Source organism: Hippoglossus hippoglossus, chromosome 24, assembly GCF_009819705.1.
Source record: "Hippoglossus hippoglossus isolate fHipHip1 chromosome 24, fHipHip1.pri, whole genome shotgun sequence".
NCBI classification, from domain to species: Eukaryota; Metazoa; Chordata; class Actinopteri; order Pleuronectiformes; family Pleuronectidae; genus Hippoglossus; species Hippoglossus hippoglossus.
This window is the reverse complement of record NC_047174.1, coordinates 11,082,439-11,108,960: the sequence shown is the minus strand read 5'-3', so window position 1 is coordinate 11,108,960 and position 26,522 is coordinate 11,082,439. Positions and strand designations below refer to the sequence as shown.

Here is a 26,522-nt window from a genome sequence, read left to right as displayed (position 1 = left end):
GTCCATCTACATGCTGCAGGAGCCTGTAATCGGGGAAGTCATTAGGCTTGGGTTGGGTTTGGACACAAAAACAGAATAACTGTCAGGTTTGGGTCGGGCACGCTTAGTTTTTTCTCTTGGGCTCAGACGCTACACTTGAGTACACATAACTTTGTTTGTATAGCACATTTCTTAACTAAGTGCTTCACAAGAGGATTAAATGACAATAAAATAAACAAAACAATGGTTTAAGAAAGGATTTAAAAGCAATAACAGATGGATAATTTCTGATCTCAGCTTGTAAGTCCTTCCAGAGTTTGGGGGCTCGTACTGCAAAAGCGCGATAGCCTTAAGTCACCAATCAGGCTCTTGGAACTACCAGACGTCCACTATCACCTGATCTAAGATGGCGCCCTGGGTCATAGGGAGTTGGTAAATCCTCCATGTACATAGCGGCTTGATTATGTAAAGCCTTAAAAGTCCTCAGTGCAAAAACAAACCGGAAGCTAATGCAGCGAGGCTAGAATCAGTGTTATGTGGTCACATCACCAGTGAAGAGCTTTGACGTACGTCCTTATACTGTTCATTGTGCATGTGAGTGTGTATGAACTGTACAGAACAATAGAGTTAGAGCTGGTTGATATGGCTGAAAATATTATCACAATGATAATTATAAATAGAAATATATTTTCCAGTATCATTATTCAGCCCATAGATGTTGTGAAAATGTCATAACGTTATCTATGGGGAGGAGGACACAATATAATCATTTGAAAGAAGTTATTATCACAATAAGTCTGCCAGTCCTGAAAACTTTAATCAGCAGCGACACAAAACAGTTTTCTTTCTGAGTTTCTTTTCTATCCACATTTTCTGCACAATACACTAATACACATCAGAAAAACAAAGCAAGGGCTTAGTAAAAAGCTCAGAATGAAACTCCTCATCTTCTACTGTCTCCTTTTTTTTTCACAATTTTTATTCCTGATTTAATCCTCTTTTTCTTTATCTCTTGTCTCTCCCACTATATTTGTTCTGCTCTGGCTAGCCGTCATTATGGTCGTTGTTCTAATGGTTCATAGTGTGGATAACAGTAGCCCCTGGGCCTGTGTAAACCTCAGCCTTCCTCCTCTTTTCCTCTCCATTTAATCTATCCCTCTCTCTTTTTTTTTAATGCTACTTTTACTTCATTTCATTTCATGGAGATTTGTCGTAATGTATTTTGTGGTGATCCTAATGGTATTTGCGTTTAATGGCGGCTCGTGCATGTGCCTGCTCTCGTGTGAACGCATCCTCTTTTTGTGTGAGTGTGCCTGCGTATCACTCTCTGTCTCTTTGTCTTCCTCCCGCCTCGCTCCCTGTCTGCTCCTGTTGCAGTAGAGTTGTCCCCCGCCCCCGTAAATAATTCATAAGTGTTTGAGCTCAGATAAATGCATCTGCAAGGCTTTAGATAGAAGGCATTTATTTGCCGGTCGTCTGGTGTAACTTCCGCCCCCACCATCGCTAGCAGCAGGAGGAGGAAGGGGGGAAAAAACCCAAACAAAACAGGACAGGACAGTAGCATCCAATTTTCCAGCTACCCAAAAAAAAGCCATCTATGTGGAAATGGAGGCCTCTTAGCTGCAGAACAACACACTGTATACAATTCATAATGGGAGGGCGAGATAACAAGGGAGGCAGTGTGAGAGTGAAATAGAGAACAGGTTGGAGCAAAGGCACAAGAGGCGAACAGGGGAGCAGCTTGATACCTATGGCTCTCATAATGGCTGCATGTTCTCGTCTGCTCCTCGTCAGCACAGAGTCTCAGAGGTGTGTTAAATTGTCTACTTCCCGAAGCGCTCTCGGATACTTCGGCCTTAAAATTTGGGGTGCTATTATTTCTCTCAGTGGGTGCTGGATTCATTGTTTCTAACACTCTAATTTTTTCCTCTCTCTCTCTCTCTCCACCTCTCTGTCTGTCTCGCCTCCCACTTCTTTCCTTTTGTTCTTCATTTAAAATTCTAGTCATACAATATCCGACGCCTCCATTCGTTTGCCGTATTGCCCACCAGGGGTTGCAGCAGCATTCCGCAGCCAAGAAATCCAATACAATAAATGCCAATAACGCTGTTATGTGATATCAAAAAAAGAACATAACTTCCTTTTCATAACTTTATTGCTTATCAGATAACAGCAACCGTGGCGGCATATTATGTTTTACACTATTTTGCATAATGCAAACAAATTATCCTACATTAAAGTTTGTATCTAGTTGTAATTTATTATTCTCTCCCCTATTACCCCAACACCATTTCAAGTGTCATATAATCAGGTATTCAAAACAGACTCTGGATCAGAGACCTGCCAGCGAGCTCTGGCTCCTCTGTCAGAGAAGAGTGTGACAGCGAAGCCTTGAGAAAGTGCCAGCAGGCAGGGACGTGCTTTATCACAGCGATATGGTTACACTCACAGCACTGCTGAGCCAGCAGATTGGTAAAACAGTAGCCTATACTTCAATAAATACTGGATTTATGATCTCACTCCTCGCTCCTACCCCCACATATCCCCGTCGTGACCGTGCATGTGAAAGTGTGTGTGCGCACGTCTTTTGAGAGACTATTATTGAGATGTATAACTCAGGCCATCCGTCATAGATGAATTGGATAGGTCCTTAGACACACAGTGTTGATGTATGGCATTAGCTTTATCCTCCTCCTTCTCCCATCTGCATTCACATGCCACGGAAGACCTGAGGATTATTCGTAGAGAGTTTTGTCATCTGGCTTGACAGGAAATCCTCGGCTAACATGCACTCTCCTACTTTCTTTCTTTTTTTTTTTGTCTTGTCACAGTGCCAAAGGACCCAAACCCCCAGTGGCGAAGGGTGGCATGGAGCCATGACTGCACCCTGCTGGCCTACGGGGACAGCACTGGCACCGTGCGCCTGTTTGACCTCATTGGCAGCGAGCTGTTTGTCATCCCGCCGGTAACCACGCCAGTTACTAGAAATAGAAAAAAAACTCTATCTCCTTCTACCTCTCTTTTGTGTTTGATTTTTTCTTTTCTTTTGCATTCAATGATACTAAAATGATATGTGATTAGGCATCACCTACGGAAACCAACCATTTATTGAGCTTTTCTCGCCGCAGCTCAATTACTGCAGGTCACTATTACAGTTTCAGAGAGAAAGCCGCAACCAGCGTCACCACAGGAGAAGCAAACAGCCCGTTCCAAACAGGCAGGTTTAGAACAGGCACTGCATTAGTTTTGCTAACTGTAAATCCTTGATTTGTCATAGAAACGTTTCTATGTAGGTTGATTTCATTATTTTTTGGATGTGAATCCAACCATTGAAACTATGCTACAGCAGATGCGAGTGTATTTGTAACTTTTCAGTGACACAGTTCTGGGCTTTCAGACATCCAGAATCTTTCCTCCAGAGATACGTCGGGCCATGCTCTGCTGTTGTAGCACAGATTTTACTGGGCTCTTTGTGCTGCCTGTCACCATTTGAAGAGAACATATCCTCGTCATCCACCCTCTGCGCTCCTTGTCTGGCCTGCCTGCTTTCTAATTCATTGTCTGTTTCCTTTTGGTCTCCCTTCTTGTGCTCGTGGTGTCCCATCACTCTCTTCTCCGTCTTCATCACCTCCCCTGTTAAATTTTTCACACACACCTGCTGCTCCCCCAGTCTTCCCTTGATCCTGTCTTTCTTTCTGTTTTTTTTCTGCCCCTTGTATATATCTCGTCCTCGCACCTTTACGTTGCTCCCCTCGCCCTGCCGCTTCACGTCTGTCTTCCTTAATGCCCTCCGTATGCAGCATATCATTCCTCCATTTCTATCCATCATTCCTCCCGCCTCCCCTCTCCGACCTGTCAGATACCATTAGGGCAGACACGTGTCCTTCTCCCCAGCTGCGCTCACATTTCGTTTTCTCTGATCCTCGTTCCTTGAGTGCCACTCTACTTTATTATGCATCTACAGTGTGTGATACGGCAGCACCCCTCCATTCCCCTCTTCTGTTTCCCTTGTTTGTCGGTGGTAAGTGCGCACACTGGTGCTATTCCAGGACATGATATAAAAGAAAAAGTCGATTTAACAGAAAGCGTTCATGGATGGGAAAAATAAATCTCTCATCTCTCACTTTCTGTCTTTCTTTTTTTTTTGCTCCCTGTCCCATCGTCTTCTTTCTCGTCTTCTCATGTCCTTTAGCAAACATCGCTGGTTTGATGTATCTTTGTTGTTTGCACCTGTAAAAAAACTTGTGTGGGACACAAACTGATAAATAATAGCAGATTCTTTTTCTCTTTGATTTCCTCCACCACTTACATCAGTCACTTTGATTCTGCTGCTGACTTCTGTTTCATCTCTCCCTCTTGATCCAGGTGCTGAGCTTTCCAGGGGATTTCAGTTGTGCAGTGGCAGGTCTGATCTTCTTGGAGTACACAGCCAGCGCTCAGTGGTCAGCAGAGCTGCTTGTTATCACATATGGTGGCTCTCTCAAGAGCTATCTCGTCAGGTGAGAGACGACACTGATACACTGATACACTGATACACAGAGAAATTACAGCGATCCCAAAGCACCGTCTTATGTAGTGTAGAAAAAGCCCTTTAGAATTAGATGATTTCTGCTTTAATTTGTGATAAAATGTGATCCGAGCTTTATCTAAGTTCTAAGTATAGACCATAGACCGTATTTAAAGATGGACATGAGGGCTTCCCAAAAGTAAAGCCAAAGTGTCGCCATCGCCACCTGGTGACTAGGTCATAAATCCTGCCTCCTCCATGGTAGTGGATGGGACAAAATACAAAGTCAAAGTACACAGCAAATACATATTCCAGTAGGTTTGGTTTTAGTTATTTATTTGATGCAAATACCAAATAAAAATGAGGTGAAACGTCATGATTGACAGCTGGAACTGACAGGTGATTGGACCTCACAATGCTGGTAAAAAAAAAAGTAAGTGACCTCTTGGAGTAATTTTAATAAGTGGTCGAACCTATTCATTGCTTCCTGTAGCTGAGATCTGACCTGCACAATGTTCACCAGGAGTTTTGGACTGTTCTTCTTATAATGGTTCAGCTCAGTCTTATACGCCACGATAAGAGATCTACTGATTTATCATTTGGATGATTAAAATGGTAATTTGAACCTTGTGTTGCTTGCCTCTTTAAGGGCCAATTTGAATTTTTTTGTCTTACAGAATAAACAAAATAATGTTTATGTTAACATTTTATGTAAAACAAAAAGTTGTATTTGTGTCTTCTTGTTATTTATAGTTAATTATTATTAAGTTTATGGTTAACCTGTAAAATATCAAGCCTTCATGACAATTTTCTGTCATAAAGATTTGATAACAACATTTTAGAATTCGTTTCAATTTTTCCTAATTATATATCAGTCGATAAATCAGTATCAGAAATAATTCAGTCTCTAATATCAATATCAACCCACCAAAATTCAAATTGCTTGGGCTCAATTAAGAATATCTGATTGGAATGACTCTTGAGGTCATTTCATATCTCTGTTGCGTTCATTTCTCAGCCACTCCAAAAGTTTTTAAAAATTTTAAATCATTCTGTAGTCGATACTTTCACGTTTCAGGGTCATTGTCCTTCTGCATCATTTAGCGCCTAATGAACTTCATCTGTCAGCCAGCCGCTCAGACATCATTTTGTGAGGCGACCGTAGGAATTAGTTTTCCCCTCCATGATATTGGGCTGTCCAGGCCAGTGGCAGCAAAATCAGGACGCTCCCTCCACAGTATTTCATGTTCATGTTGGTACGCAGTGCACTTTTAACACCACACTTTGTGCTGCATGTCTTTCCTCCAACAGATAAACCTTAGTTTCATCAGTCCTCCAAATGTACAGAACATGTTTACTGTGTATTCTAACCTTAACAGTACAGTGCATCCCCTGTGGAGCTTGATGATGCATTTCTATCTATATGTAAACGTTCGGGGGAATGACTTCTCTTTTTGAATACCAATTGCCAATCCTTATTCAAACACACATTTTTTAATATTTGACGTCTGATTTTTGTGTGTGCTTTCCTCATGTGTGCCTGCAGCTTCCCTTTTTAATTTAGCACAACTTAATAGGGCATTATTTCAGAGATTTCCCATTTCATTCTTTATGATTACTGTCGTCACACCGAGCCTGGGTGCGCCGACACTCCAAGACACAGGATGAGATTGTGCATGTGTGTTGAATCCCGATCAGGTGGCATCCTGCACTCCGCGACATTGCTTTAGTTCTGCAGAGAAGAAGAGAGGAAAATGCTGATTTATTTTTCTATTACTGGCGGATAAATGGTGAGAGCTGCCTTTAAAAGCCATCAGGGTGTGTGTGGGCTTCTTTTACTGTATTCATGAGGTCAGAAAACCGGGAGCACATCTATACTTGTGGGGTATAATAGCTTTGTGGGGACCAAAATGCTTGTCCCCAATAGTGTGAATGGCTGTTTATAAGTTAAGACTTTTAGGGTTCAAGCTGAGGTTAGGCATTCAGATTGTAAAGCTAGGGTAATGGGTAGATGATGCCTTCCTTACAAAGGTGTGTGTGTGTGTGTGTGTGTGTGTGTGTGTGTGTGTGTGTGTGTGTGTGTGTGTGTGTGTGTGTGTGTGTGTGTGTGTGTGTGTGTGTGTGTGTGTGTGTGTGTGTGTGTGTGTGTGTGTGTGTGTGTGTGTGTGTGTGTTTGTGGAGTTAATTAAGATGAGAGGGACATTTGCACCAGATTTACTCAGAAAGTGCTGGCTTGTTTTTCAAGGTTCATTTTCAGTATGGAGCTTATACTCACTCTTCCTTTTCATATGACTGCATTCCAATATTGTCGCTCAAACACACTGAATTACAATTTCAGAATTATAGCTGAGCCTTGACAGTAAGTCATCTCTGCTGCTCTGTGCCAGCACTTCTCCGTGTCTGTGTGTGTGTATGCCACACACACACACATACACACACAGGCTGCTTTAATGTAGCACAAACACAGAAGTCTGGAGGCAGCTGAACTGTTGGAACTGTGCGAATCTCCCAGCTATTTCCCTGTGCACTCGCCTTCTTTACCTCCATCTCCTCCTCTCTCTATACAGTTTAGGGAACATTTCCCCAGCGAGATATCCCACAAATTACACTCCAAATTACACAACATCTCCTCTAGTACCAATCCAATTTAGATTGCCCACTTAAATCTAAAGATTATATTTTGCCATGTCTCATTTTAATTGCAGCTGGAATTGAAATTGCGCCGTCATCTTAGCCATAACATATTTGTCGCGCCATTAACATTTTCACTGGGAGCGTTCGTGTTTTGATTGTTTATTTATTTGGAGAGTTCAGTCATAGGTGGCTTGTCATGTGACTTTCCTTTTCCCCTTTATCTCAGTATGGGAACCAATCAGAACTTTCAGGAGAACCACAGCTTCAGTTTCTCTGCCCACTACTCCCATGGCATCACCTCGGCTTTTTACCACCCGGGCCACCGGTAAGTGACTTGTTGCCATCAATACGACACCACATCTGTCTGTAGTGTTCGTAGAATGTAGCTGAAATAATGAATATTTTTGTACTTTTGCCAGCATTTAGCTTTTAATCAATCAGTGACAGTATAATTACGGCTTGTAGCATTTATTGTCAACCTTACACATTTAGTTTTCTCTGGTCCTCACAGTCCGAGCCTACTTCTGTTAGAACAGTATTTCATCAGGAGTATCTTTCATACGTTTATACTCCTCTACAGACATCATTATACATCCTTTGAATCAATTTTTATGCCTGAGCCCATTACTGATGATGCTACGTGACGGCATATATAGCGTAAATGTGTTTTCAAATGCTTTCATCATTTGACATCTGGGGCAATATGAGTAAACCCCTACATGTCCTCAATATGCTTAAAAATTTAAATGATTTTTATTATTATGTATTATTTTCTTTCAGTCCACTTTACTGGAACTTCATTTTACCATGATGGGAGATTATGCTGCTGAAATATACAGTTTATTCTTTAAAAACATTGGGATACAAGTCCTGAAAAAGGTTCTTATACACACATTCCTGCACAGGCACAAGATGTTACATTATAGAACAGGGCCAAAGGGCATACTCAGGAATAAATGAAACAATCACTTTAATACAATACCTGTAGGAATAGACCAGCGGTCCACAACGTCCTTGGCCCCCCCTCACCGCGCTGCAGTCAGAGGTTTCAGCTATTTATGTCCAGCTCCTGCCCTGTGCCCTCACTGTTTTTTTCACCGCACTCCCACAGTCTGCAGGAAAACCAGGCTTAGTTTGGCCCGTGAAGCACGATTTGGCAGCTTAATGGATTTTGGAAGCTACTGTCAAATGTTTGCCAACTGATAGATGAGATGAAACTTTAATGATCCCTGTGTGAAAAGTGGGTCAGCAACAGAGAGAATAGGTTAGAGACAAGTAAAAGGCAAGGTGAGAAACTGAATATAGGCAAAATAATTCAATTAGTTAAACCTACAAAAACTTAAAATACTACGAGTATATTAATGAGGATATAACATGTTTTATATTATGGTGCACTATGGCTTGATATTTATCATAATCGTAATTACAGACAGAGTTAATATTGTGCATGTATGTTCAGAAAATACAGATGTGCATCAGGGGTGTTAGAAGTAGTCCAGCATCTGTTTTAATGACACCTTAGATCACATTATACAGTAAATGTTATACATCAGACTTAAGCTGCTCCAAAAACACAAAGAAACTGCTTTCTACCAGTTAACAAACTCATATCTTGGCTCTTACCTAATGTTTAATTCCTCTGCACCAGGGGGCAGTGTTGAGCTGGACAGCGCTGCTTCTCCCGTCACACCTCCCCCCTGAGAGCCCATTCGCAGTGGCATCTGTTCTGTTTCACTGCAAAGACAGACCTACACATCATGTGGTCATTGTGGTGTTGTTTGTGTCTAAGACGCGTCTGGCAATTGATTCCAACAAGACTTAAAAAACAAAACAATCTCTGATAAATAACTTTTTAACCCAGTGGCTTGCGAAATGGAAAACTCAGATAACTTGGCTTGAATCGGAGCTGAAGGATGACCTCGCAGTGACCACCTTAATTTGCTGTCCGTGTAAGGTAGTGCTAATTGATCTGTTAGGGTGTAATCATGGAGGTGGTAACTATGTGTGTGTGTGTGTGTGTGTGTGTGTGTGTGTGTGTGTGTGTGTGTGTGTGTGTGTGTGTGTGTGTGTGTGTGTGTGTGTGTGTGTGTGTGTGTGTGTGTGTGTGTGTGTGTGTGTGTGTGTGTGTGTGCGTGTGCTTGTTTTCCAGATTGCTGCTGGTGGGAGGCTGTGAGTCTGGAGACGACAGTACATCCAAGGCCTCCTGCCGCGGCATCACAGCCTGGAGGACTCTCTCCGGCTCACCGCACTACAAGCAGGTCACCAGCTATGAGGACGATGTCAACCCAGTGAGGAGAATACACACTCGCACACGTCTTCACGCACAAGTATTCAAACAGTGTCTAACACACACATTGTTCTTGTCCTAGAATCAGAAGAGAGGTTTCTTTAGGATTCCCAGCTTCAGATTCTTTCCAAGACAGGGGGATGAAAAGGTACAGTTACTCCACTCTCTGTTTTCCTCAATGGGATTAGGGAGAATTCTCTCGAGCCCAAAATTTGTGTGTGTGCATTTGTGTTGTCCAGGACGGTGTATTCCGCATGAGCCTGAGCCCCGATGGCACCCTCCTGGCCGTCATCCACTTCTCTGGCCGTCTGTCTGTCTGGGACGTCCCCTCGCTCAGACAGAGGGCCACATGGAGCCAGGACCAACAGGTACTCCCCGAAGCTGCTTGTGTGTTTTCTGTAAGCATGCATGATTTTGCTTATGCAGGAAAAAACCGTGTCCTGCTAATATTTTATGCATTAGCTGCTTGACTGACTGTATTAATGTAATCTTTCTCTGGCCCAAATAAGAATGTGTGTGTGTGGGTGTGTGTGTATGCAAGGACAGCATGTGTGTGTATGTGTGTGACATTATACATTAAGTCCGGTGGCTTAGAGAGAACTTATATTTGCAGACTCTTGTGCCGAATTATGGTGCGTGTAAGTGTGTGTGTTTTACTTACTTGCTGGTCTGTGTGTGTGTGTGTGTGTGTGTGTGTGTGTGTGCGTGTGCGTGTATAAACAGGGTTAGCAGATTAATGTCACCCTCACTCCTCTCTTCCTCTTCTTCTGCTTTCCCTCCCTTCTTCTCTGGTTCCTCCATCCTCCGGTCCTCCCCTCAGCCAGGATTTGAAGAGATCAACCCTGAGTGGAAGACATCGCTGGAGAGAAGGAAGAAGATAAAAGGTAGTTTGGCCTGAACGGTTTGAGAGGGAGCCGACCTTGTTGCTGGCACAGCGGTAGACACTGGATACGATTTAATGATCTTTGACACGTCTTATTCACCGAACCATACAGTTATTTAGACACACAAACATATGCCAAGGCTAGCGGATATTTTTCTTCCTCAGTGTCCATGCTTGTGAGTGTGTGTATTTCTACGCTTGTGCCTGTTTGTGCAGCTGTGCCGCCTTTTTTTGACAGTTTTGGGCCAGTGGTGATGACTGCCGTGACAGCTTGTGCAAGAAATAATCTGTGTTTAAGTCGTCATCTCATGCACGACAAGTGATAAACATGACCACAGGTGTAAATATGTCTCAGAGGATGAAACAGATTTGAAAAAAGTTTAGTATGACCTGGAAATTTGGGTCCAAGTCCACAAAGTATGAAAACTTTAATACAGCTTTCACCCGGTCCCCCCCTGTGTCTGATCACATCATTATACTCCCTGTGTCTCTTCATATCTGTCGCAGATAAGGAGCAGTATTACCCGCTGGTGGATGTGAGCTGGTGGAGCGACAACGTCTTGATTATGGCTCGCTGCTCCGGCTCCGTCACCGTCTCGTCCGTCAGGACACTCTGCAACCTGCTGGGCAAATCCTGCGAATGGTTCGAGCCCTCGCCTCGAGTCACCGCGGCGCATGACGGGGGGTTCCTCAGCCTGGAGGTAAATGTCAGGATGGGGGGGGATGCATAAGTGGTTGAAGTAAACAGAGAGAGATGTTTATAGGAATGCACGTGAGACTTTTTAATTAACCTTTTAGAGGTAGTTTAAACTAAATGAATCCTCTAGGGTTTAAAAAAGCATGTTATAGAATAGAAGATACTCCTTTTGTTTCTTGGTTGGTTCGTCCACTGGATTACACAAAAACAACTGAAAAGATTACCACAAAACTTGGAAGATGAAGTATGGATCAGGGAAGAAACCACAAAATGTTAGTTACCAATTCCCAAGGGAATAATTCATGGATCTTGATTTAAAAAAAAAAAATCAGGCATATTTAGGAAACTGATATCTGTGACATATGTCGTTTAGCCTCGGTGGAGGTATGCGCTCAGGGTGAAGTTCCACTTTTGAACTGTCTCTTCAGTTCAGGGCTGCACACGACTGGATGCCTCTAGGTGAGAGAAAGGGAGACTGGACAGGCCACGAGTGGGAATTCAAGGTCAATAGTTTAAACGTTTAAAGATTGGCAACAAAAAAAGACACTTTCTGACGCAAAGTGAGTCTGTTGTGCAGGAAAATCAATCCCAACACGAATATGTGCATTGATTCATGATGGATCCTTTTACTGTGAGCTGATAGGATTCCTCTAAGAACAGCTTTGTCTTCAAAATATACATCTTCACCTTTTCTTCATGTTTGTAGACGTAGTGAGCATCATTGTGTAAAAGCATGTGTAAGGGTGCGTGATGATGAAATATGTATCACTGCTTCTTTACCCCTCCCCCATAAAGACCCCGATATCACATCATCCCTTCACTCCTCTTTGTTTCATTCTCGTTCTTTGTTTCTTGCCATCTGAAAGCAGCAGCAAAAAAAAAAAAGAAGATTGCTTTGCCAGCCAACTTTGGGGGAAAGGTTTCATCAGCCTGCTTTAGCATGGAGAGGGAGAATGAACGCCTGTAGGTTCATATGTGTTGAAACTGTGAAATTGAAGATTTGGCTCTTAGTGGGTGCACCTAAATAGATGTGGAATAATGTGTTTTTATGATGATTAGCACATATGCATCTTCTTGCGTGTGCTGAGTTAGCGTAGCATATTAGTGCAGCACTATAGAAGCTCCACGTTGATTAAGATGCTTAATGTTTTACAGGTGCTAAATGTTTCATAACACCCCAGCTGGGAGCAGTGCTCTGGTGGAAGGGCTGGCATTTTATTTTTCTCCAGTGGGCTGAAACCCAGAGGGGCATCGCTACGAAATATGAGGACTTCTCTCCACAGCGTGTAGATGATAAATGAGCAAATAATATTTTTTCTCCCCCGACTGAGGCAATCGCAAAACTAGAGAACAGGACTATTGAAGTTGAAGAAAGAACTTTGGCAGCTTGGCTTTAGATTCTCTATCAAGCAGCCTGACCTCGCTGTTGTTTTGTGCTCAGACAACCTGCTGATCCTGCACGAGGCCGTGAAGATTCAGTGTTTACCCGTGAAAGCACAGCTAGATGTAAACTGTGCTTCACTGAATCACACGCTTCATTTTTCATTCTTCACTTGGGTGTTGGGTCTGTTCACTGTATGATTTGGATAACATAGCAGATGGATTTTTATGTAAAGACAACTGTGGCTTTATAATCTCTTTTAGGTCACATGTTTGTTGTGCAATTCCAATTTCTGTTCAAAACACCTTTACTTTTCTCTTTTACCTAATGTTCCTCTGCTTCAAACCTCTTTTATCCTTTTTTTCTTTTTTGGTCATTGAGCCCAGCCCCATCAAAATCCTAATGCTGGGTTTCTTTCGTCCGCAGTGTGAGGTGAAGCACGCCCAGAAGCGTGCGCGCCTGGAGAGCAACCTGAGCGCAGGCGAGGACGAGGAGGGCGACGATGGAGGGGACTCTGACTCAGACGAAGAGGCCTCAGCCAAAGCCCGCTACTTTGGCTACATCAAGCAGGGTCTGTATTATGTGACGGAGATGGAGCGCTTTGCCCCGCCGCGCAAGCGCCCCCGCACCGTGGTCAAGAACTACCGGCTGGTCAGCCTGAGGTCAACGACGCCAGAGGAACTGTACCAGAGGAAGGTAGGAGGCTGACACAGCTCGTAAATGAGGAATACTAATGTTCACACGCGATAAATCTGTCTTGAAACTTGAGTAACTTGTTTATAACATCGACAGCAGAATGTGCAAAACACGTGAAAGCTCACAGAGCTTCTGAACTTCCTGTGAAACCGGAATCAATGTGGTGACATGAGCACTTTACAATTTCAAAGTGCTTGATGACATAAAGGGAGAATAATGAGACCCTTGCATGGTGGTTGTTTAAAGGGGACATATCATGAAAATTCCACTTTGTTAGTGCTTCTACACGCTAATTTGGGTATCTGGCATGTCTACCAACCCAAAAACTCTGGAAAAAAAAAACTCACGCGTTTTGTTATGGTTCCTCTAAGTCAGAAACGTCATGCTTGAGTGACTGGAATGAGCTTCCTATGTATTGTGTCGTCACAATACACTGGAAGTCTCCCTACATGGCCTTGGACCACCCCCCACCTCATCCCCCCCGCCCCCCCCCACACTCAAAACAGGTCACTCTGTGGAGGGCTGTTTTAGACAGGGTCAAAAGGGTGCTGTTTTAAATGATCCTTGTGGTATTTTGACCAAAGTATGTTACAGACATTTCATTAAGACCCCAAGGAACCATATCAACTTGTGGTAAAATGGGCATGCTATGTCCCCTTTAACATGGTTATCGTCGTACCTGCTTAACAGCATAATAGCATTATCATGAGCAGCCAGAGCTCAGTGACTCTGTGGGGAAGTCTAATCACTAGAGCCTGACTTAAAATATGAGCACTCATAACGTGCTCATATTATATATAATTTTTTTTTAATTCCTGAGAGGTGACACAGATATTTCACCTCACTCTTGTTCATGGGGACCCTCACTGTCTGTATGTCAAGTTTCAGAAGATTTTACTCTAAGTGTAGCTAATAATGAAAAAGTAGCCAAATTAGCTTTTCATTTTCTTAAATATTCTACAGTAAAATCCGATTGATCGGCCACCGATTTGGTACTTTTTCATTATTAGGCCGATATTCCTTCTAATTAGTTTGATCGGCAATCTCTATAAACGCAGATCAGAGGATTTGATCGGATGAGGCAAAACAAACAGCTGGAAATGCAACTGTAATTGTGTTTTCTTTTTATTCAAGTCTATGGTTAAACTGTAAACTAACAAGTCTCAATTAGATTTCTTTGTCATAAGGGTTTTATAATGAATCATTTCCATTTTTCTATATACAGTATATTGTTTATAAGCTGATTTATTAGTATTGGCATTGCCGCCGGAATGTTTCCTAACAGTCACATTATTGCTGTGATCTGTGTGGACAGGTACTTTGATTTAACAAGTTAGCTTTTAGCTGCACTGTGTTAAACCCAGTAGGAGTCCGCAGAATGAGGCAGCATATCCACATTTGGGGAGAAAATGGAGAGTCACATTACTGTTGCTGTTTACTTATTCATTGCAGCACTCCCACAACAAAACGCTTATGTGCTTAGCCGACAAAAGCTTTCGTCAGTGTTCATGCCATAATGCCTTCGTGTTTCCATTTCAATGTTCTTTCAGTTCAGTAATCTATACAACAACTCCAGTGCTGACGTGCACTTCTCTCTCGCATACTGTGCTTTACATTTATTTAGCCAAATTAACTGATATCACCCATTTGGTTTGATCAATGCTACTTTGCGCAGGATTTTGCAGGGTTCCTCTTTTAAGGCCCACACATTTTCCGACTGATACTTAAGTCACTATAATGCAAGTAATCCTTTTTTAAGAGCAGTTCTCAATATTCTTTGGAGATTGATATCATTTCTTTTTGGCCACCGATTTTAGCAGCAACTGAAGGACGTCATATTAATCTGTCTTGCCATTGAATGAATTATAACCGGCTGATCTGCAAAATTGGTTTCCAACTAAATAAATCCTGTGCCAGCTCAGTGAAGTGCTATTGTTTTGTTGGATCAGCTCCAGCACGCTGTTGAGGAGAAATGAAAACCAAGCAAGATGTTCAGTCTGCTTTAAGGCTGTTGCTCAGTCCCAGGGGTTCTTCTGAAATGCTAATTGCTGCATTAGAAATATGGCTGTCGTTGCTGCTCACTACAAATTGCAGCAAAGACAACAACATGCTCGATCATAAAGCACGGCGAGAGTGGTATCGGCTCTCGACGGCCCCAAGTTTGAGCACGGTTCATCAGTCATTTTTATGACCCATCATCTGCTGCCTTCTTCATCATTGTCATCATCATTAGATGCCATTAGTCATCACCATCAATCCTAACAGTGGAGAGTTAGAAAGTAATACATCATTATTATCTCTTTGTAACACTTGGTAGCCGCGGCACTTCACCAGCTGCTGCTGCGGCTCTCCTGTTGTTTTTTTGTCCAGCACACATACACCACACATGTAGGCGTATGAGTGAAGAGGAGGAGAGGTGTCTGGTTTGTCTGCATGCGTATGTACGTCTGTGTATGCATGCACATTTTGTTTATTGTGCCTGTCAGTGCCTATGCATCACTTGTGTTAGATCAGTACAGTTTGACTACAGTACACACATCATCCACACTCGTACACTCAAACCAGAATGACCCGATCTCTCCTCGTATGACCTCGTCTCTCCGAAGCCTCGCCTCTATTGGACCAGGTTGTGGTCCAATAGACTGTGAATAGTCCAGAGCGAGTGAGTCCGGGGGATTTCCTCAAGTCGACCTCCTCGTGTCTTTAGGAGTTTGATGATGCATTCAATGGCGTAACCCTGCCTGTATATGAGTAGCACACTAGCAGGGCTGCTAACAGTTTTATTAGCTAAATCCAGAGAGAGAAGGAAGCAGTTTTTGATGTCCTCCTACGAGAGGTTTAACTGTGTGGGTTTCTTATTGCCCTCGAGGAACCGCAGTCTGGCTAATGTGATGCTTTGTACTCCTACACACACAGAGAGAGAGAGAGAGAGAGAGAGAGAGAGAGAGAGAGAGAGAGAGAGAGAGGGATACTCAGTGTGTCAGTCACACATGCACTCTAATGCACATTGTGTGGGCCTGAATAAACTGAGGTGTCATGATGTTGTGGGATCAAATCATTTTGTGAGACACTGATACGACATAAAACCTCCCAAAGCATCATCATGTCTTGACATGTGTTGCCAGGCTAATTCTGTATTAATTATGAGGACAACAACAACAACGAGAACAACTGCTACTACCTAAGAACTATATATGGTATAGTAATAAGACGACAGGCTGTAGCATTGACTGTATATTAAGATAAAACAGTGCACTGAAGACGTCATTTGGAAACACAGTCTTTGCAGTAGTGATGGGTGGAAGGAGCCGCAGTATCAAGGTCCTTGTCGATACAAGTGCTTGACCAATCGCAAGAGAGGTCTCAGCTGTCAATCATGACATTTCACTAACATGGAGGAGGCGGGATTTATGACCTATATTGCAGCCAGCCACAAGGGGGCAATTTAGATGCTTTGGCTTCACTTATGGTGAGCAGTCATGATGTCCATCTTTGTATAAAGCCTGTAGCCATGTTACTGACACTGGTACTGCGGTAATTAAAGCTAAATGTAAACATGATGTCAAGCTATGCTTTCCTTCACACATTCATATGTGACTCAGGTGTTATGTTTATCATGTTTATCACCATCTTGTTTTCCTGATTAACGCTGCTTTGTATGCACATCACTACAGTGATCCCCTGAGTTATTGTCTGTCAGGTAAAAATGTGTATATTGTCTACATCTTTGATTTATGACCAAATACGTGTAAAGTTAATTAATTTCTTATCATGTTTGACGTTCACTATCTTTGTCTTTGTGAGCGTGATCGCAGGCGGATAGTAGCATTGAGTTTAAAACGCTGATATATGGTGAGAACAGCTGATCGTGTGGCTGTCGACATTTGGTCTTGTTATTTTTTAGTGTGGTAGGTTAGACACTCCACCATTTATCTATACAGCTTATTCTTATGAGGGAATCCCAGCTGACATTGGGCGAGAGGTAGGGTATCGCAGGGTCAACATACACAGACAAACAACCAATCACACTCATATTCACATATGGTCAAGTTAGAGTCTCCCATTGGAGTCCCACGCAGACACAGGGACTCCAAACACAGAAAGACCTCGGCCAGAGATGGAGACTGATCATCTTTTCTTTCCAGGGCCTGGCCTGTGTCCACCTCGTCTGAACATTGTCAACATTTCTTTAGTTTTCTATTAGTCATGGTGGTCAGGTACTCCGCCACCATGTACTCTTTGTTTAGGGTTGAGTAAAAATAATTTACTTTGTGATTTGCTGGTTTCGTTCCAATATAATTCGGTTGCCTTGGGTCACATTGGTGTGTGTGTGTGTGTGTGTGTGTGTGTGTGTGTGTGTGTGTGTGTGTGTGTGTGTGTGTGTGTGTGTGTGTGTGTGTGTGTGTGTGTGTGTGTGTGTGTGTGTGTGTGTGTGTGTGTGTGTGTGTGTGTGTGTGTGTGTGTGTGTGTGTGTGTGTGCGCGCTGAGAGCTTTTTGATTAGCTGGCAGAGGGGACTCTTATCTATGTTCACCTCTCAGCGCTGAAGGGCCTTGCACAGATAGGAGTGTGGGTCGCTAGATTGGAGGTGTTTATAAAATTTGATGGCTCTCTTTTTAATTTTAATTATACAGGGTTAGTGGCCAAGTTCTGCTCTGCATGTGTTCTTGGCCACGTGTCTGAAAACTCTGAAGTATATTTTTGCACCATTCTGCACGCAGGGCTTCCAGTGGGTGTTTTTTCCCATTTTGGGAGGTCTTGGCTGGTTAATTGACCCCACGCTTCACCACCGTATAATATTATCGGGTCCGTCACTGAATTTAGATTCTAGAGCCAGTTCATAACATGAATTTTAACCAGAATTTTTTTTTCTTTTGGTGGCGTTAAAAGCCCACTTTGCCTTTTCCTCCAGCTCATTCACTGCCGTGCCAAAATGTCCAGTGGAATTGATACTCACAGCCTAAATATGTATTATGATTTTCCATATTTAGAGTCAGTGCCCATGTTAGTCGGAACTTGTGGAGGATGTCCAGGCTCCATAGTAGACGTGTGTGGAGGGCGACAGTAGAGCCTGGTCATCAGAAAACATCACACATTTGACCTCTGTTTCCTGCTGTTATACCGCGGGCTGTAGATTTTCATTGATGTATTTATGTTGAAGTGCTGCTTGAAGTAATTGGTTCTTTTGTTTCCATTGCACATCTGTTAATGAGACCTAATAGATTTTACCCCACCGTGCCACTAATAATTAAAGGGACCCTCATGCCAAATACAGTGAAAAGCCTTTTTCGAAATCTCCAAAACCATAGTTGTTTTTATTTAGCTGCACTTGTGGCAAGAAGAAGATTCTTGGTTCGTATCCCAGTTCAAATTCCTGTGCATGCGTGGGTTTTCTCAGAGTGGGAGTTCCAAAGACATGCAAATTGGGGTTAGCTTAATTGGAGACTCTAAACTGACAGTAGGTGTGGATGCGTTTCGCTGGCGACCTGACGAGGGTGTACGCCGCCTCTCGCCCAATGTCAGCTGGGATTGGCTCCAGCTCCCCCGTGACATTTCATGAGGATAAGTGGTATAGATAATGTGTGTTAATGAGTGCTGAGGATAAATATGTCACATGTGCAATGGTAAGGCATGAATCTAGTCTGACCTTCATGCAGGACATTGTTGTCATTGAGGGATTTAACTACACAGGAGTTGATGTTGTCCTTGTCCATACAGCTGGTGACGCATGTTAGGGGTTCAATTTGTCACCACTTTGAAATATAGGTGTAATTAATTTCAACATATTGCTCACATGAAATTCTCCCACACTCAGAATTAGATTAAAACATTTAGAAAAGTCAATTTGAATATGTTTTTGCTTTTTACTTTTGAACCTTGCATTATATTTTCGACTCATTCATAGTAATAGGGAGATGTAAGAGATTTTGGTTTTTCTTTGAATTTCACTTCCATAGTTTGTAGTTTTCAAGGACTTTTTGAGTTAGTAAGTCTGTTCCCTGCGGCGTTGATCCCAAATAAGGTCTGAAAAGTTCAGGCCATCTGTCTCCATCCTGTATGACCAGCTCCTCGGGCTCAGACTGACGGATCTCCTTTGCCCCTGCAGATTTTCTTTCTTCAAATGTCCCCCAAATATTTGATTCCTCTTTAGTCTCTCTCCTTATCCCTCTGCAGCAGATCCAATTCAGTCTGTGTCACATTGCTACAAAGATTGAAATCTGCATGTTTGAGTTGTTCCCATTCAGTCTTTGAGTATTCATTGTGCATACTCAAGGATTTCAGAAGTGCCATAGCTATTGCACAGGCTTATTTAAAACCTTCTTTGTCCTTCAGAGTGATGAAAAAAGTGGGCCATTAACTTTTCTCTCGTGACTTCTTTGACTTGGGGATTTGCTGTAAATATCACGTGGTTTGAATTCATTTAATGTATTTTATTCATTTACTTCTCTTGATTAAATAGGTAATATACCCCTTGGATGATAATTAGGTTAAAAAAAAAACATTAAAAAGTATATCACAGAAAAGACAATGAATTTATTGTTTTGCAGTCGTGTTGTTTTGCGCCCAACTTTAAATATAACATCAGAAAACTTAATTTGCTACTTAATTAGAGCTGCTGTCTGCTCCGTTCTGACACTTGTCTACATCACCTTCAAATGAATATTCATGTCCTTATCTTCTCTGATTATATACATTTGTTTCTTCGCTGTCTGTTCAAAATATGCATACATATTGGTTTATGTCCTCGTAATGCGTTTTATGTGCATTTCTTTCACAGATTGACAATGAGGAATATGGTGAGGCGCTGTCTCTTGCCCACGCGTATAATCTGGATTCTGATCTGGTCTACCAGAGACAGTGGAGGAAAAGTACCGTCAGCATCGCCTCCATCCAGGATTATCTGGTAAGAGATGAAAGAAATAAGAAAGTAGGATGTGAGCAAATGAATATCAGGGTTGGGAAAGAAGAGGGGAAAATAGAATTTTGGCGGAGCATCGAGGATTTAGAGTATATTAGATGACTGGTTATAAATATACAGTAAATGTGTTTGGGTTAGCTGGAGACGCACACACTGAAGTGCAGCACGACCCCGTTACTCTATTTCACGCATCATTTTTACCAATTTGGAGCAAATTCCCCCCCCCCCCCCCCCCCATACTGTACCTCATTTTATTCCACCATTTCTTCTGAACTCATCCCTGCTCCCTCTCCGCTCCCAACATTCCTTAACCCAGAGCAAGATCCGCAAGCGCTCCTGGGTGCTGCATGAGTGTGTGGAACGCGTCCCGGAGAATGTTGATGCTGCCAAGGAGCTGCTGCAGTATGGCCTGAAGGGAACTGACCTCGAGGCCCTCATAGCCATAGGGAACAAAGAGGATGGGGGCAGGTAGGGCACACACGGACACATGCACACACGCCAACGCAATCCTTCCACATACATAATCAGCTATAGCAATATCTACATTTTACAGCTTCTTCCTGAAGCTCATTCTGTCTGCCTCCTTTTGTTTATTACCTCCACAAAGAAGATAATGTTTTTTCTTTTTTTGTCCGTTAGGAAGCAAGATTACGCAATAACTGCAGGACGGATTAGAACTAAACTTAGGGAAATAAAATGCGAAAGGAAAGAATCCATAAAAAATCTGTTGTGGATCTTGATCAGAAGATTTCCCTAAAAATTGCAAGATAGTGTGTTTTCCAACATTTTCTGTGATTTCGCAGAGAAATTCATGGATCGTCATCAAAAGAGCAGGCATGTTTAGGGGACTGATAATTATGAATATTTGCAATTTGATGCAGATCCAAATCCAAATCTAGTGAACTTTAATCTGAGTTCATAAGTAGACTGTTGGGCCTTTGTGGAGGTATGCACTCTCTGAGTGCCCTTTTACTTCATATTTACTTTGTACCTCTGTGATTTCACCGCGTTTTCCTAGGTTTATCATGCCAGGCGATGTTGACCTCGATGACCTCCCTTACGAAGACATGCAGTCGGATGACGAGGAGCTGGAGGAGAAGAAGAAGGAGAAGGAGAACAACAAGAGACAAGAACTGCTTGCCAAGGTGGACTTTAGCAGGTATGCAGCCAGTCGGACGGTTGGTTAGTCAGCTTGGTAGTTCAGTAAGGCAACATATGAAGACAGGAAGAAGTCATAGCCGGCAGAAATCCTGCCAATATTCTAAATGCACAGGGATGAGAGGATTTATTTGAAATCCCGGGGACTAGTAGTTACACACACCATCCTTCAGCTGCAGGAGCCAGATTCTTACCAAGCATCTGCCTGGCTGGTGCAAGTTACCAAAGCCTGTATTTTAAATATAATCCTTCTGCAGGATAATACTCCTATTTCCTCACTTTGCTTTTATGACAAATGACTAAAAACGGTGCACAAACACCAGCTTCTAAGTCTCAGCAGCAGTTGTTAGGTGGGTGAAAAAATCCCATAGAGAAAAAAAGGAGACACTGACCCATGTCACTGCCTTGTTGGCAGGTTGTTACCTGCTGTTCGGAAAGATTAAATTAAAGTCATGATTACTCCCAGTATCAGCGGGGAAGAGTGATTACACTATTCAAAATAAAGAAAAGGAGAAATCGAGGTGAAGGCATTTAACAAAACCAGGAGGAAATGGGAGCGAATGCTGCCACATTTTAACCGTGATTGTTTGATTAGGTCGCACGCCGGAGAGGGGATCATAAAGGCAATGACATTAATGAGGATGAGGGAGCGAGAGAGGGAAAAAAAGCGTTGGTGGAGATTAGTGGGTAATCTGCTGGAGGTAATTTATGCCTTTGTTGTCGAGTGCCCAGGGAAAGACTAATGAAAAACCCTTTAGTGATCACTAATCACCTCTCATGCACAAACACACACGCACACACATGCACATGCTCACACACCTGCATAATGAAACACTCCTAAGCCTAAACTCACAAACATATTTACACGTGTGTGTGTTTAAAATATCCAAATACAAGCAAAAGGAAAATGTGCATATGCTGAAATGAATGATTTAAGATGCATAGCCATATGTAAGTAATTACTGTAGTTACGGGTATTTAAAGCTTGGTAGTTGGTCTCTATTGTTCTACAGATGAGCCGGTGAGTCTCCAGTCTGCATTCAAATGAGAAAGAGCAGAAACAGTGGAACGTAAATCCCACGGTTCCCTTTTTAGTTTCCTCATCCCTTTGCCCGTTTGATTTTCTTTCTGTTTAGCTCATTGTGTAATAAAACTGCTAATCTTTATTTCAGGCCTGTAGTCTGTGGTAGATAAAGAAAAGATGGAGGATAAGAAAGAGATATAAGAGGGAGTAAAAACAATCGATAATTTACAAACATTAAAGAAACATTACATTAAATCCTCAGTGAATTACCTCCTTTAAATATGCCTATTTTTCTCCTTCCCCTATCTCTGAGTCAGAGTGTCAGCGTGCTCACACACATCCCCAAAACGTGTTTATGTATTTGTGTGTGTGTGTGTGTGTGTGTGTGTGTGTGTGTGTGTGTGTGTGTGTTGGGTGCAGCGAAGCCCCTCACTAATGGATCCAACCATGTTGCCTTGAGCCCCGTGGCCGAGGCCAGAGACAGATAATAATTCTCTTAATTTCTTTTTAACTACACCACCATTACAGAAATGGCTCGGTATCGATCACAGTTGCTCCGACCATGTCTGTCTGTGTGCGCTTTGTGTGTGTGTGTGTGTGTTTGTGTTGCTCTTGTGTGTAGATGAGGACTGTATTTAAATATCGACTGTCACACAGAGTGCATCTCTTGTCCTGCTACATGTTTGAAGGTTGTGTGTTTGTGTTTGTGTGTGTGTGTGTGTGCTTGAAAGACATGATCAATCAGGCGCATTTTCCATCACCAGCCAGAAGAGTGTAATAAAGCAGTTCTTATCTCGTAGGTTAAACGAGAGTAAAGAATACTTTTTGAAGTCACTTTTAAAGGTCGCAGTTTGTCCAAGAGAGAATCACATTTTCAGTAACTGGAGTAAAATCAACTCAATCGACTTTGGCTGTCCTATAAAAGATACTAAAAGATGTTAATTTCCCTCTTAGTTTAAAGTACCCAATAAAATGATGGATGTTAATGTACTTTTCCAATCCTGTCTTGTTACTGCAAGGTATACTCCTCCAGCCCTAATCAATGTGTTGCACTTTCAGTTATCCTGTCACATAAAATACAGACTTAGTCAGCACTTGGTTATTGCTTTCTTTTATTTTTTTTATTCTTTACTGTCATGCACCAGTTCAGTGTTGTTTGTTTCGCATGTTTTAAAACCTGCCGTTTCGACTGCATGCAGAAAGTTTCACATTTTAGCCTCTTTCTCATCAGTCTGCATAATAAAGTGATTCAGAATCCACCACGGACCATTATAACTGCTGCTCTGGCTCTCTGCATGCAACAACAAGATGGACAACACTGCAGGTTGTGTGTGTGTGTGTGTGTGTGTGTGTGTGTGTGTGTGTGTGTGTGTGTGTGTGTGTGTGTGTGTGTGTGTGTGTGTGTGTGTGTGTGTGTGTGTGTGTGTGTGTGTGTGTGTGTGTGTGTGTGTGTGTGTGTGTGTGTGAGAGAGCAGGATGGGGTGAAGGAGAGTGAGGATGAAAGCGTGCAGTGTGCTGCAATGTCTTTGTGTTCATCTGATCAGATTCTGACCTCAGTCAGATGTCCCATTTTTTCATTTGCACCAGCATATTGTGTGCGTGCGCGTGCTTTTAGTGTCACATCCACGTGCATGCAAAGTATTTCTGTCTGTTTATGCAGTCCAATTTTGTCCCCCGCACTCTCTGATAATCGCTTTTATCACACACCACATTTCCGTGTGTGTGTTTCCGTGCCTGTATATGAGTGTGTTGGCCTGTTTATGCATTTCAATATCTGGCCTGTACAGTCATATTTGGGGTGTGTACAGAGATAGAGGAGTGATGCCATCTGCTTGTAATAACCTGCCGTTCGAATTGCTTTGAAATGCAAGATGCACACAAACATGCAGACACAAACACATACACCTAATAGTTTTCTAGCATCTCGTATCATCTCCGCTCCATCTCTATTCTGCCGCCGCTCTCCTCCCTCCACCTCCACTTTTCTTACTTTGCGGTGAAGAGGCAGAGCAAAGTAATAATTACCACCAGCGTGAGTGCTAAGCCGCCACTCTTTGATGTGCCAGAGAGTGTGTTCAGACACTGTTAATCTCTGTTAGCCCGATGTGGAGGAACCCTGATACGGCCTGATAGCGCACTCTGTAATGAGGGATTAGGGATTAAGATGGCGGTGGAGGGGTCAGCTCCCCTGTGTTCACACTGCGGTTGATCCAGGCCGAGTTTTTAGAGCGCTCTGGCCACCACTTCGACCTGTTCAAGTTATTTACTTACGGAGTGAACTCGGAGTGTGTGAGTATGTGTGAAGTGATGGGGCACACCTGACCATTCGCTGTGCTTCTCAGCCTCGTGGCTCCTTTTCATTGGGAGCAGCTTGAGTGATTGAATTGCAGGTAGATCCCATATAGCCCAGTGCCTTGGTGTTCGTGGTCATCCAATTTATTTATGGTCGTGATTAAATGACATTGAAAATGGATTTGATTCACATGGGGCGATCGCTCACCTCATTGACATCAAGCATCCCATACATAACACTGAAGGGTTCTTATGGTTATAAGAACTTGATTTGTTGCGCTTAGAAAATGATTAGATCTGGAGGGCACTATGTGGTACTGTAGTCCCCGGTCCCAAGCATTGTTATATACGGTAGGCCCCTGTGGGTGTACTGTATAGGGTCAATTTGCAGTTAATTTAAAGCCATGTGTGTTAGTCCTGTGAACAGACTAAGCCTGGAGTTTGATTTGGCTTTTTAGAAAAGGAAAAAAGTATTTTCAGATCTTGTAATTTGAGAAGAGCTCTTGCGTTAAATGTTGTATTGTGTTGAAAAGCTTGTGTTGTATGATTTGTGTGTGTGTGTGTGTGTGTGTGTGTGTGTGTGTGTGTGTGTGTGTGTGTGTGTGTGTGTGTGTGTGTGTGTGTGTGTGTGTGTGTGTGTGTGTGTGTGTGTGTGTGTGTGTGTGTGTGTGTGTGTGTGTTTCTTTAGGCTAACTCTGGAGCAGAAGGAGCTGTGTCGGAGCCGACTGAAACTTCTCTCCTACCTGGACCGACTGGACACATATGAGGTAAAAATAGCCTCTGTCTATTATCGAAATACTTTAAATCAACACTTGAAACGCAACCTGAAGCCAAACTGATCAATGCAAATTTGCAACAGTTAAATATATTAAATTAGGGCGTCATTCTATCGTATTATCGTACCGCCTAAACAATATTCACTTCATGTACCATTGGTTTCATACTAAGGTGTCAGACATAATATAACATGTCACTTACTGCCACAGTGGAGTGTTGGCAAACACTAGACAAAATGCTAAGCTAATGCCAACCAAGATGGTCAGACACTTTTTTTTGTTTCACGTCGTTTGGCCAATAGATTATTGGATTTATTATTTCAGATCTAGATTTACTACCTAACAGATAAGCAAGTGTCACTACTATTTCAGAAATTTCTAACACCCTATTCAGTGCAGTTAGTCCTCCATCAGCATCTTGAGGCAGAACTACACTTAAAAAGGAAGAAATACTAGAATTATGACTAAAACAAACAGAAAGATATATTTACACAATATACCTATTCACTTATAATGGCCTGGCAGGGGTCAGTGGTTGTAGAGTAACAGTAATTGACTGGATCAGCCACTCATCAGTCAGGGCTGCTCATTTGCAAAATTCATACCACAATGCTTCCTCTAATGTCTGTGTTAGTATAAATAAAAAGATCATGTTGAGATGTGGGGGTATGTGAGGATGTTTTCCAAGCTAATGACTCATTATGAAAAACGTAGCTCACGGGATTGCAGCTTGCTTCTTTGAGACCTCACAGGAAGGAGGTTGTGTTTCATGTACTATTAACTACAATTAGCATACTTTGAAGTTGACGTCTGAAGTTTGAAGGTCACTAAACGACCATATTATGTGTTTGCATGTTTAAATGAGCCAATGTTTTTTTTTTTTTTACACGTTGGCAACTTAATGCTTTCTCGTTTCCTGTCCAGTCAGCCGGAGATCACACACTAGTTTGGTAATCTGCTATCTTGGAGACAAATCCTGGTTTGACACCAGAACAAATGGTTTTACTATACCAATAGACCTCCAGTGTATGAGTGTTAGTGCAGGAGAGATGGATCGATGGAAGCTTTGATTCAAACTTTGACACAGGCAACTTCGGAAACACCCTGGATTTTAGATTTACGAGTAGCATTAACATGCACGCACTTCTCATCCACAATAAATCACAGATGAACAGGACGACACTTTCTCCTTCTGTGGAGAGGAGAGATCAGATTTTACTCTGCTACATATTCAACACAGACAGAATGACGTCTCTCTCTTTATTCGGACATTGTCATGGTAACTGCAGCA

General features: G+C 42.5%; 1 protein-coding gene across 3 annotated transcripts in view; it reads left to right on the top strand.

The window, feature by feature from the left end:
- The window catches only part of nbas (NBAS subunit of NRZ tethering complex), a 155,835-nt gene that overhangs the window by 6,703 nt on the left and 122,610 nt on the right, over positions 1-26,522 (top strand). For all 3 annotated transcript variants that reach the window (XR_004613367.1, XM_034580814.1, XM_034580813.1), the window contains exons 7-19: positions 2,811-2,944; positions 4,345-4,478; positions 7,347-7,445; positions 9,270-9,408; positions 9,490-9,555; positions 9,647-9,775; positions 10,228-10,291; positions 10,798-10,991; positions 12,795-13,064; positions 19,841-19,966; positions 20,298-20,449; positions 21,000-21,140; positions 25,144-25,222. Coding sequence is in view for 2 of the 3 variants with exons in the window: in XM_034580814.1 (XP_034436705.1) it covers positions 2,811-2,944; positions 4,345-4,478; positions 7,347-7,445; positions 9,270-9,408; positions 9,490-9,555; positions 9,647-9,775; positions 10,228-10,291; positions 10,798-10,991; positions 12,795-13,064; positions 19,841-19,966; positions 20,298-20,449; positions 21,000-21,140; positions 25,144-25,222 (1,727 nt within the window). In the remaining variant the exon portion in view is untranslated. The remainder of the gene's footprint in view (positions 1-2,810; positions 2,945-4,344; positions 4,479-7,346; positions 7,446-9,269; positions 9,409-9,489; positions 9,556-9,646; positions 9,776-10,227; positions 10,292-10,797; positions 10,992-12,794; positions 13,065-19,840; positions 19,967-20,297; positions 20,450-20,999; positions 21,141-25,143; positions 25,223-26,522) is intronic.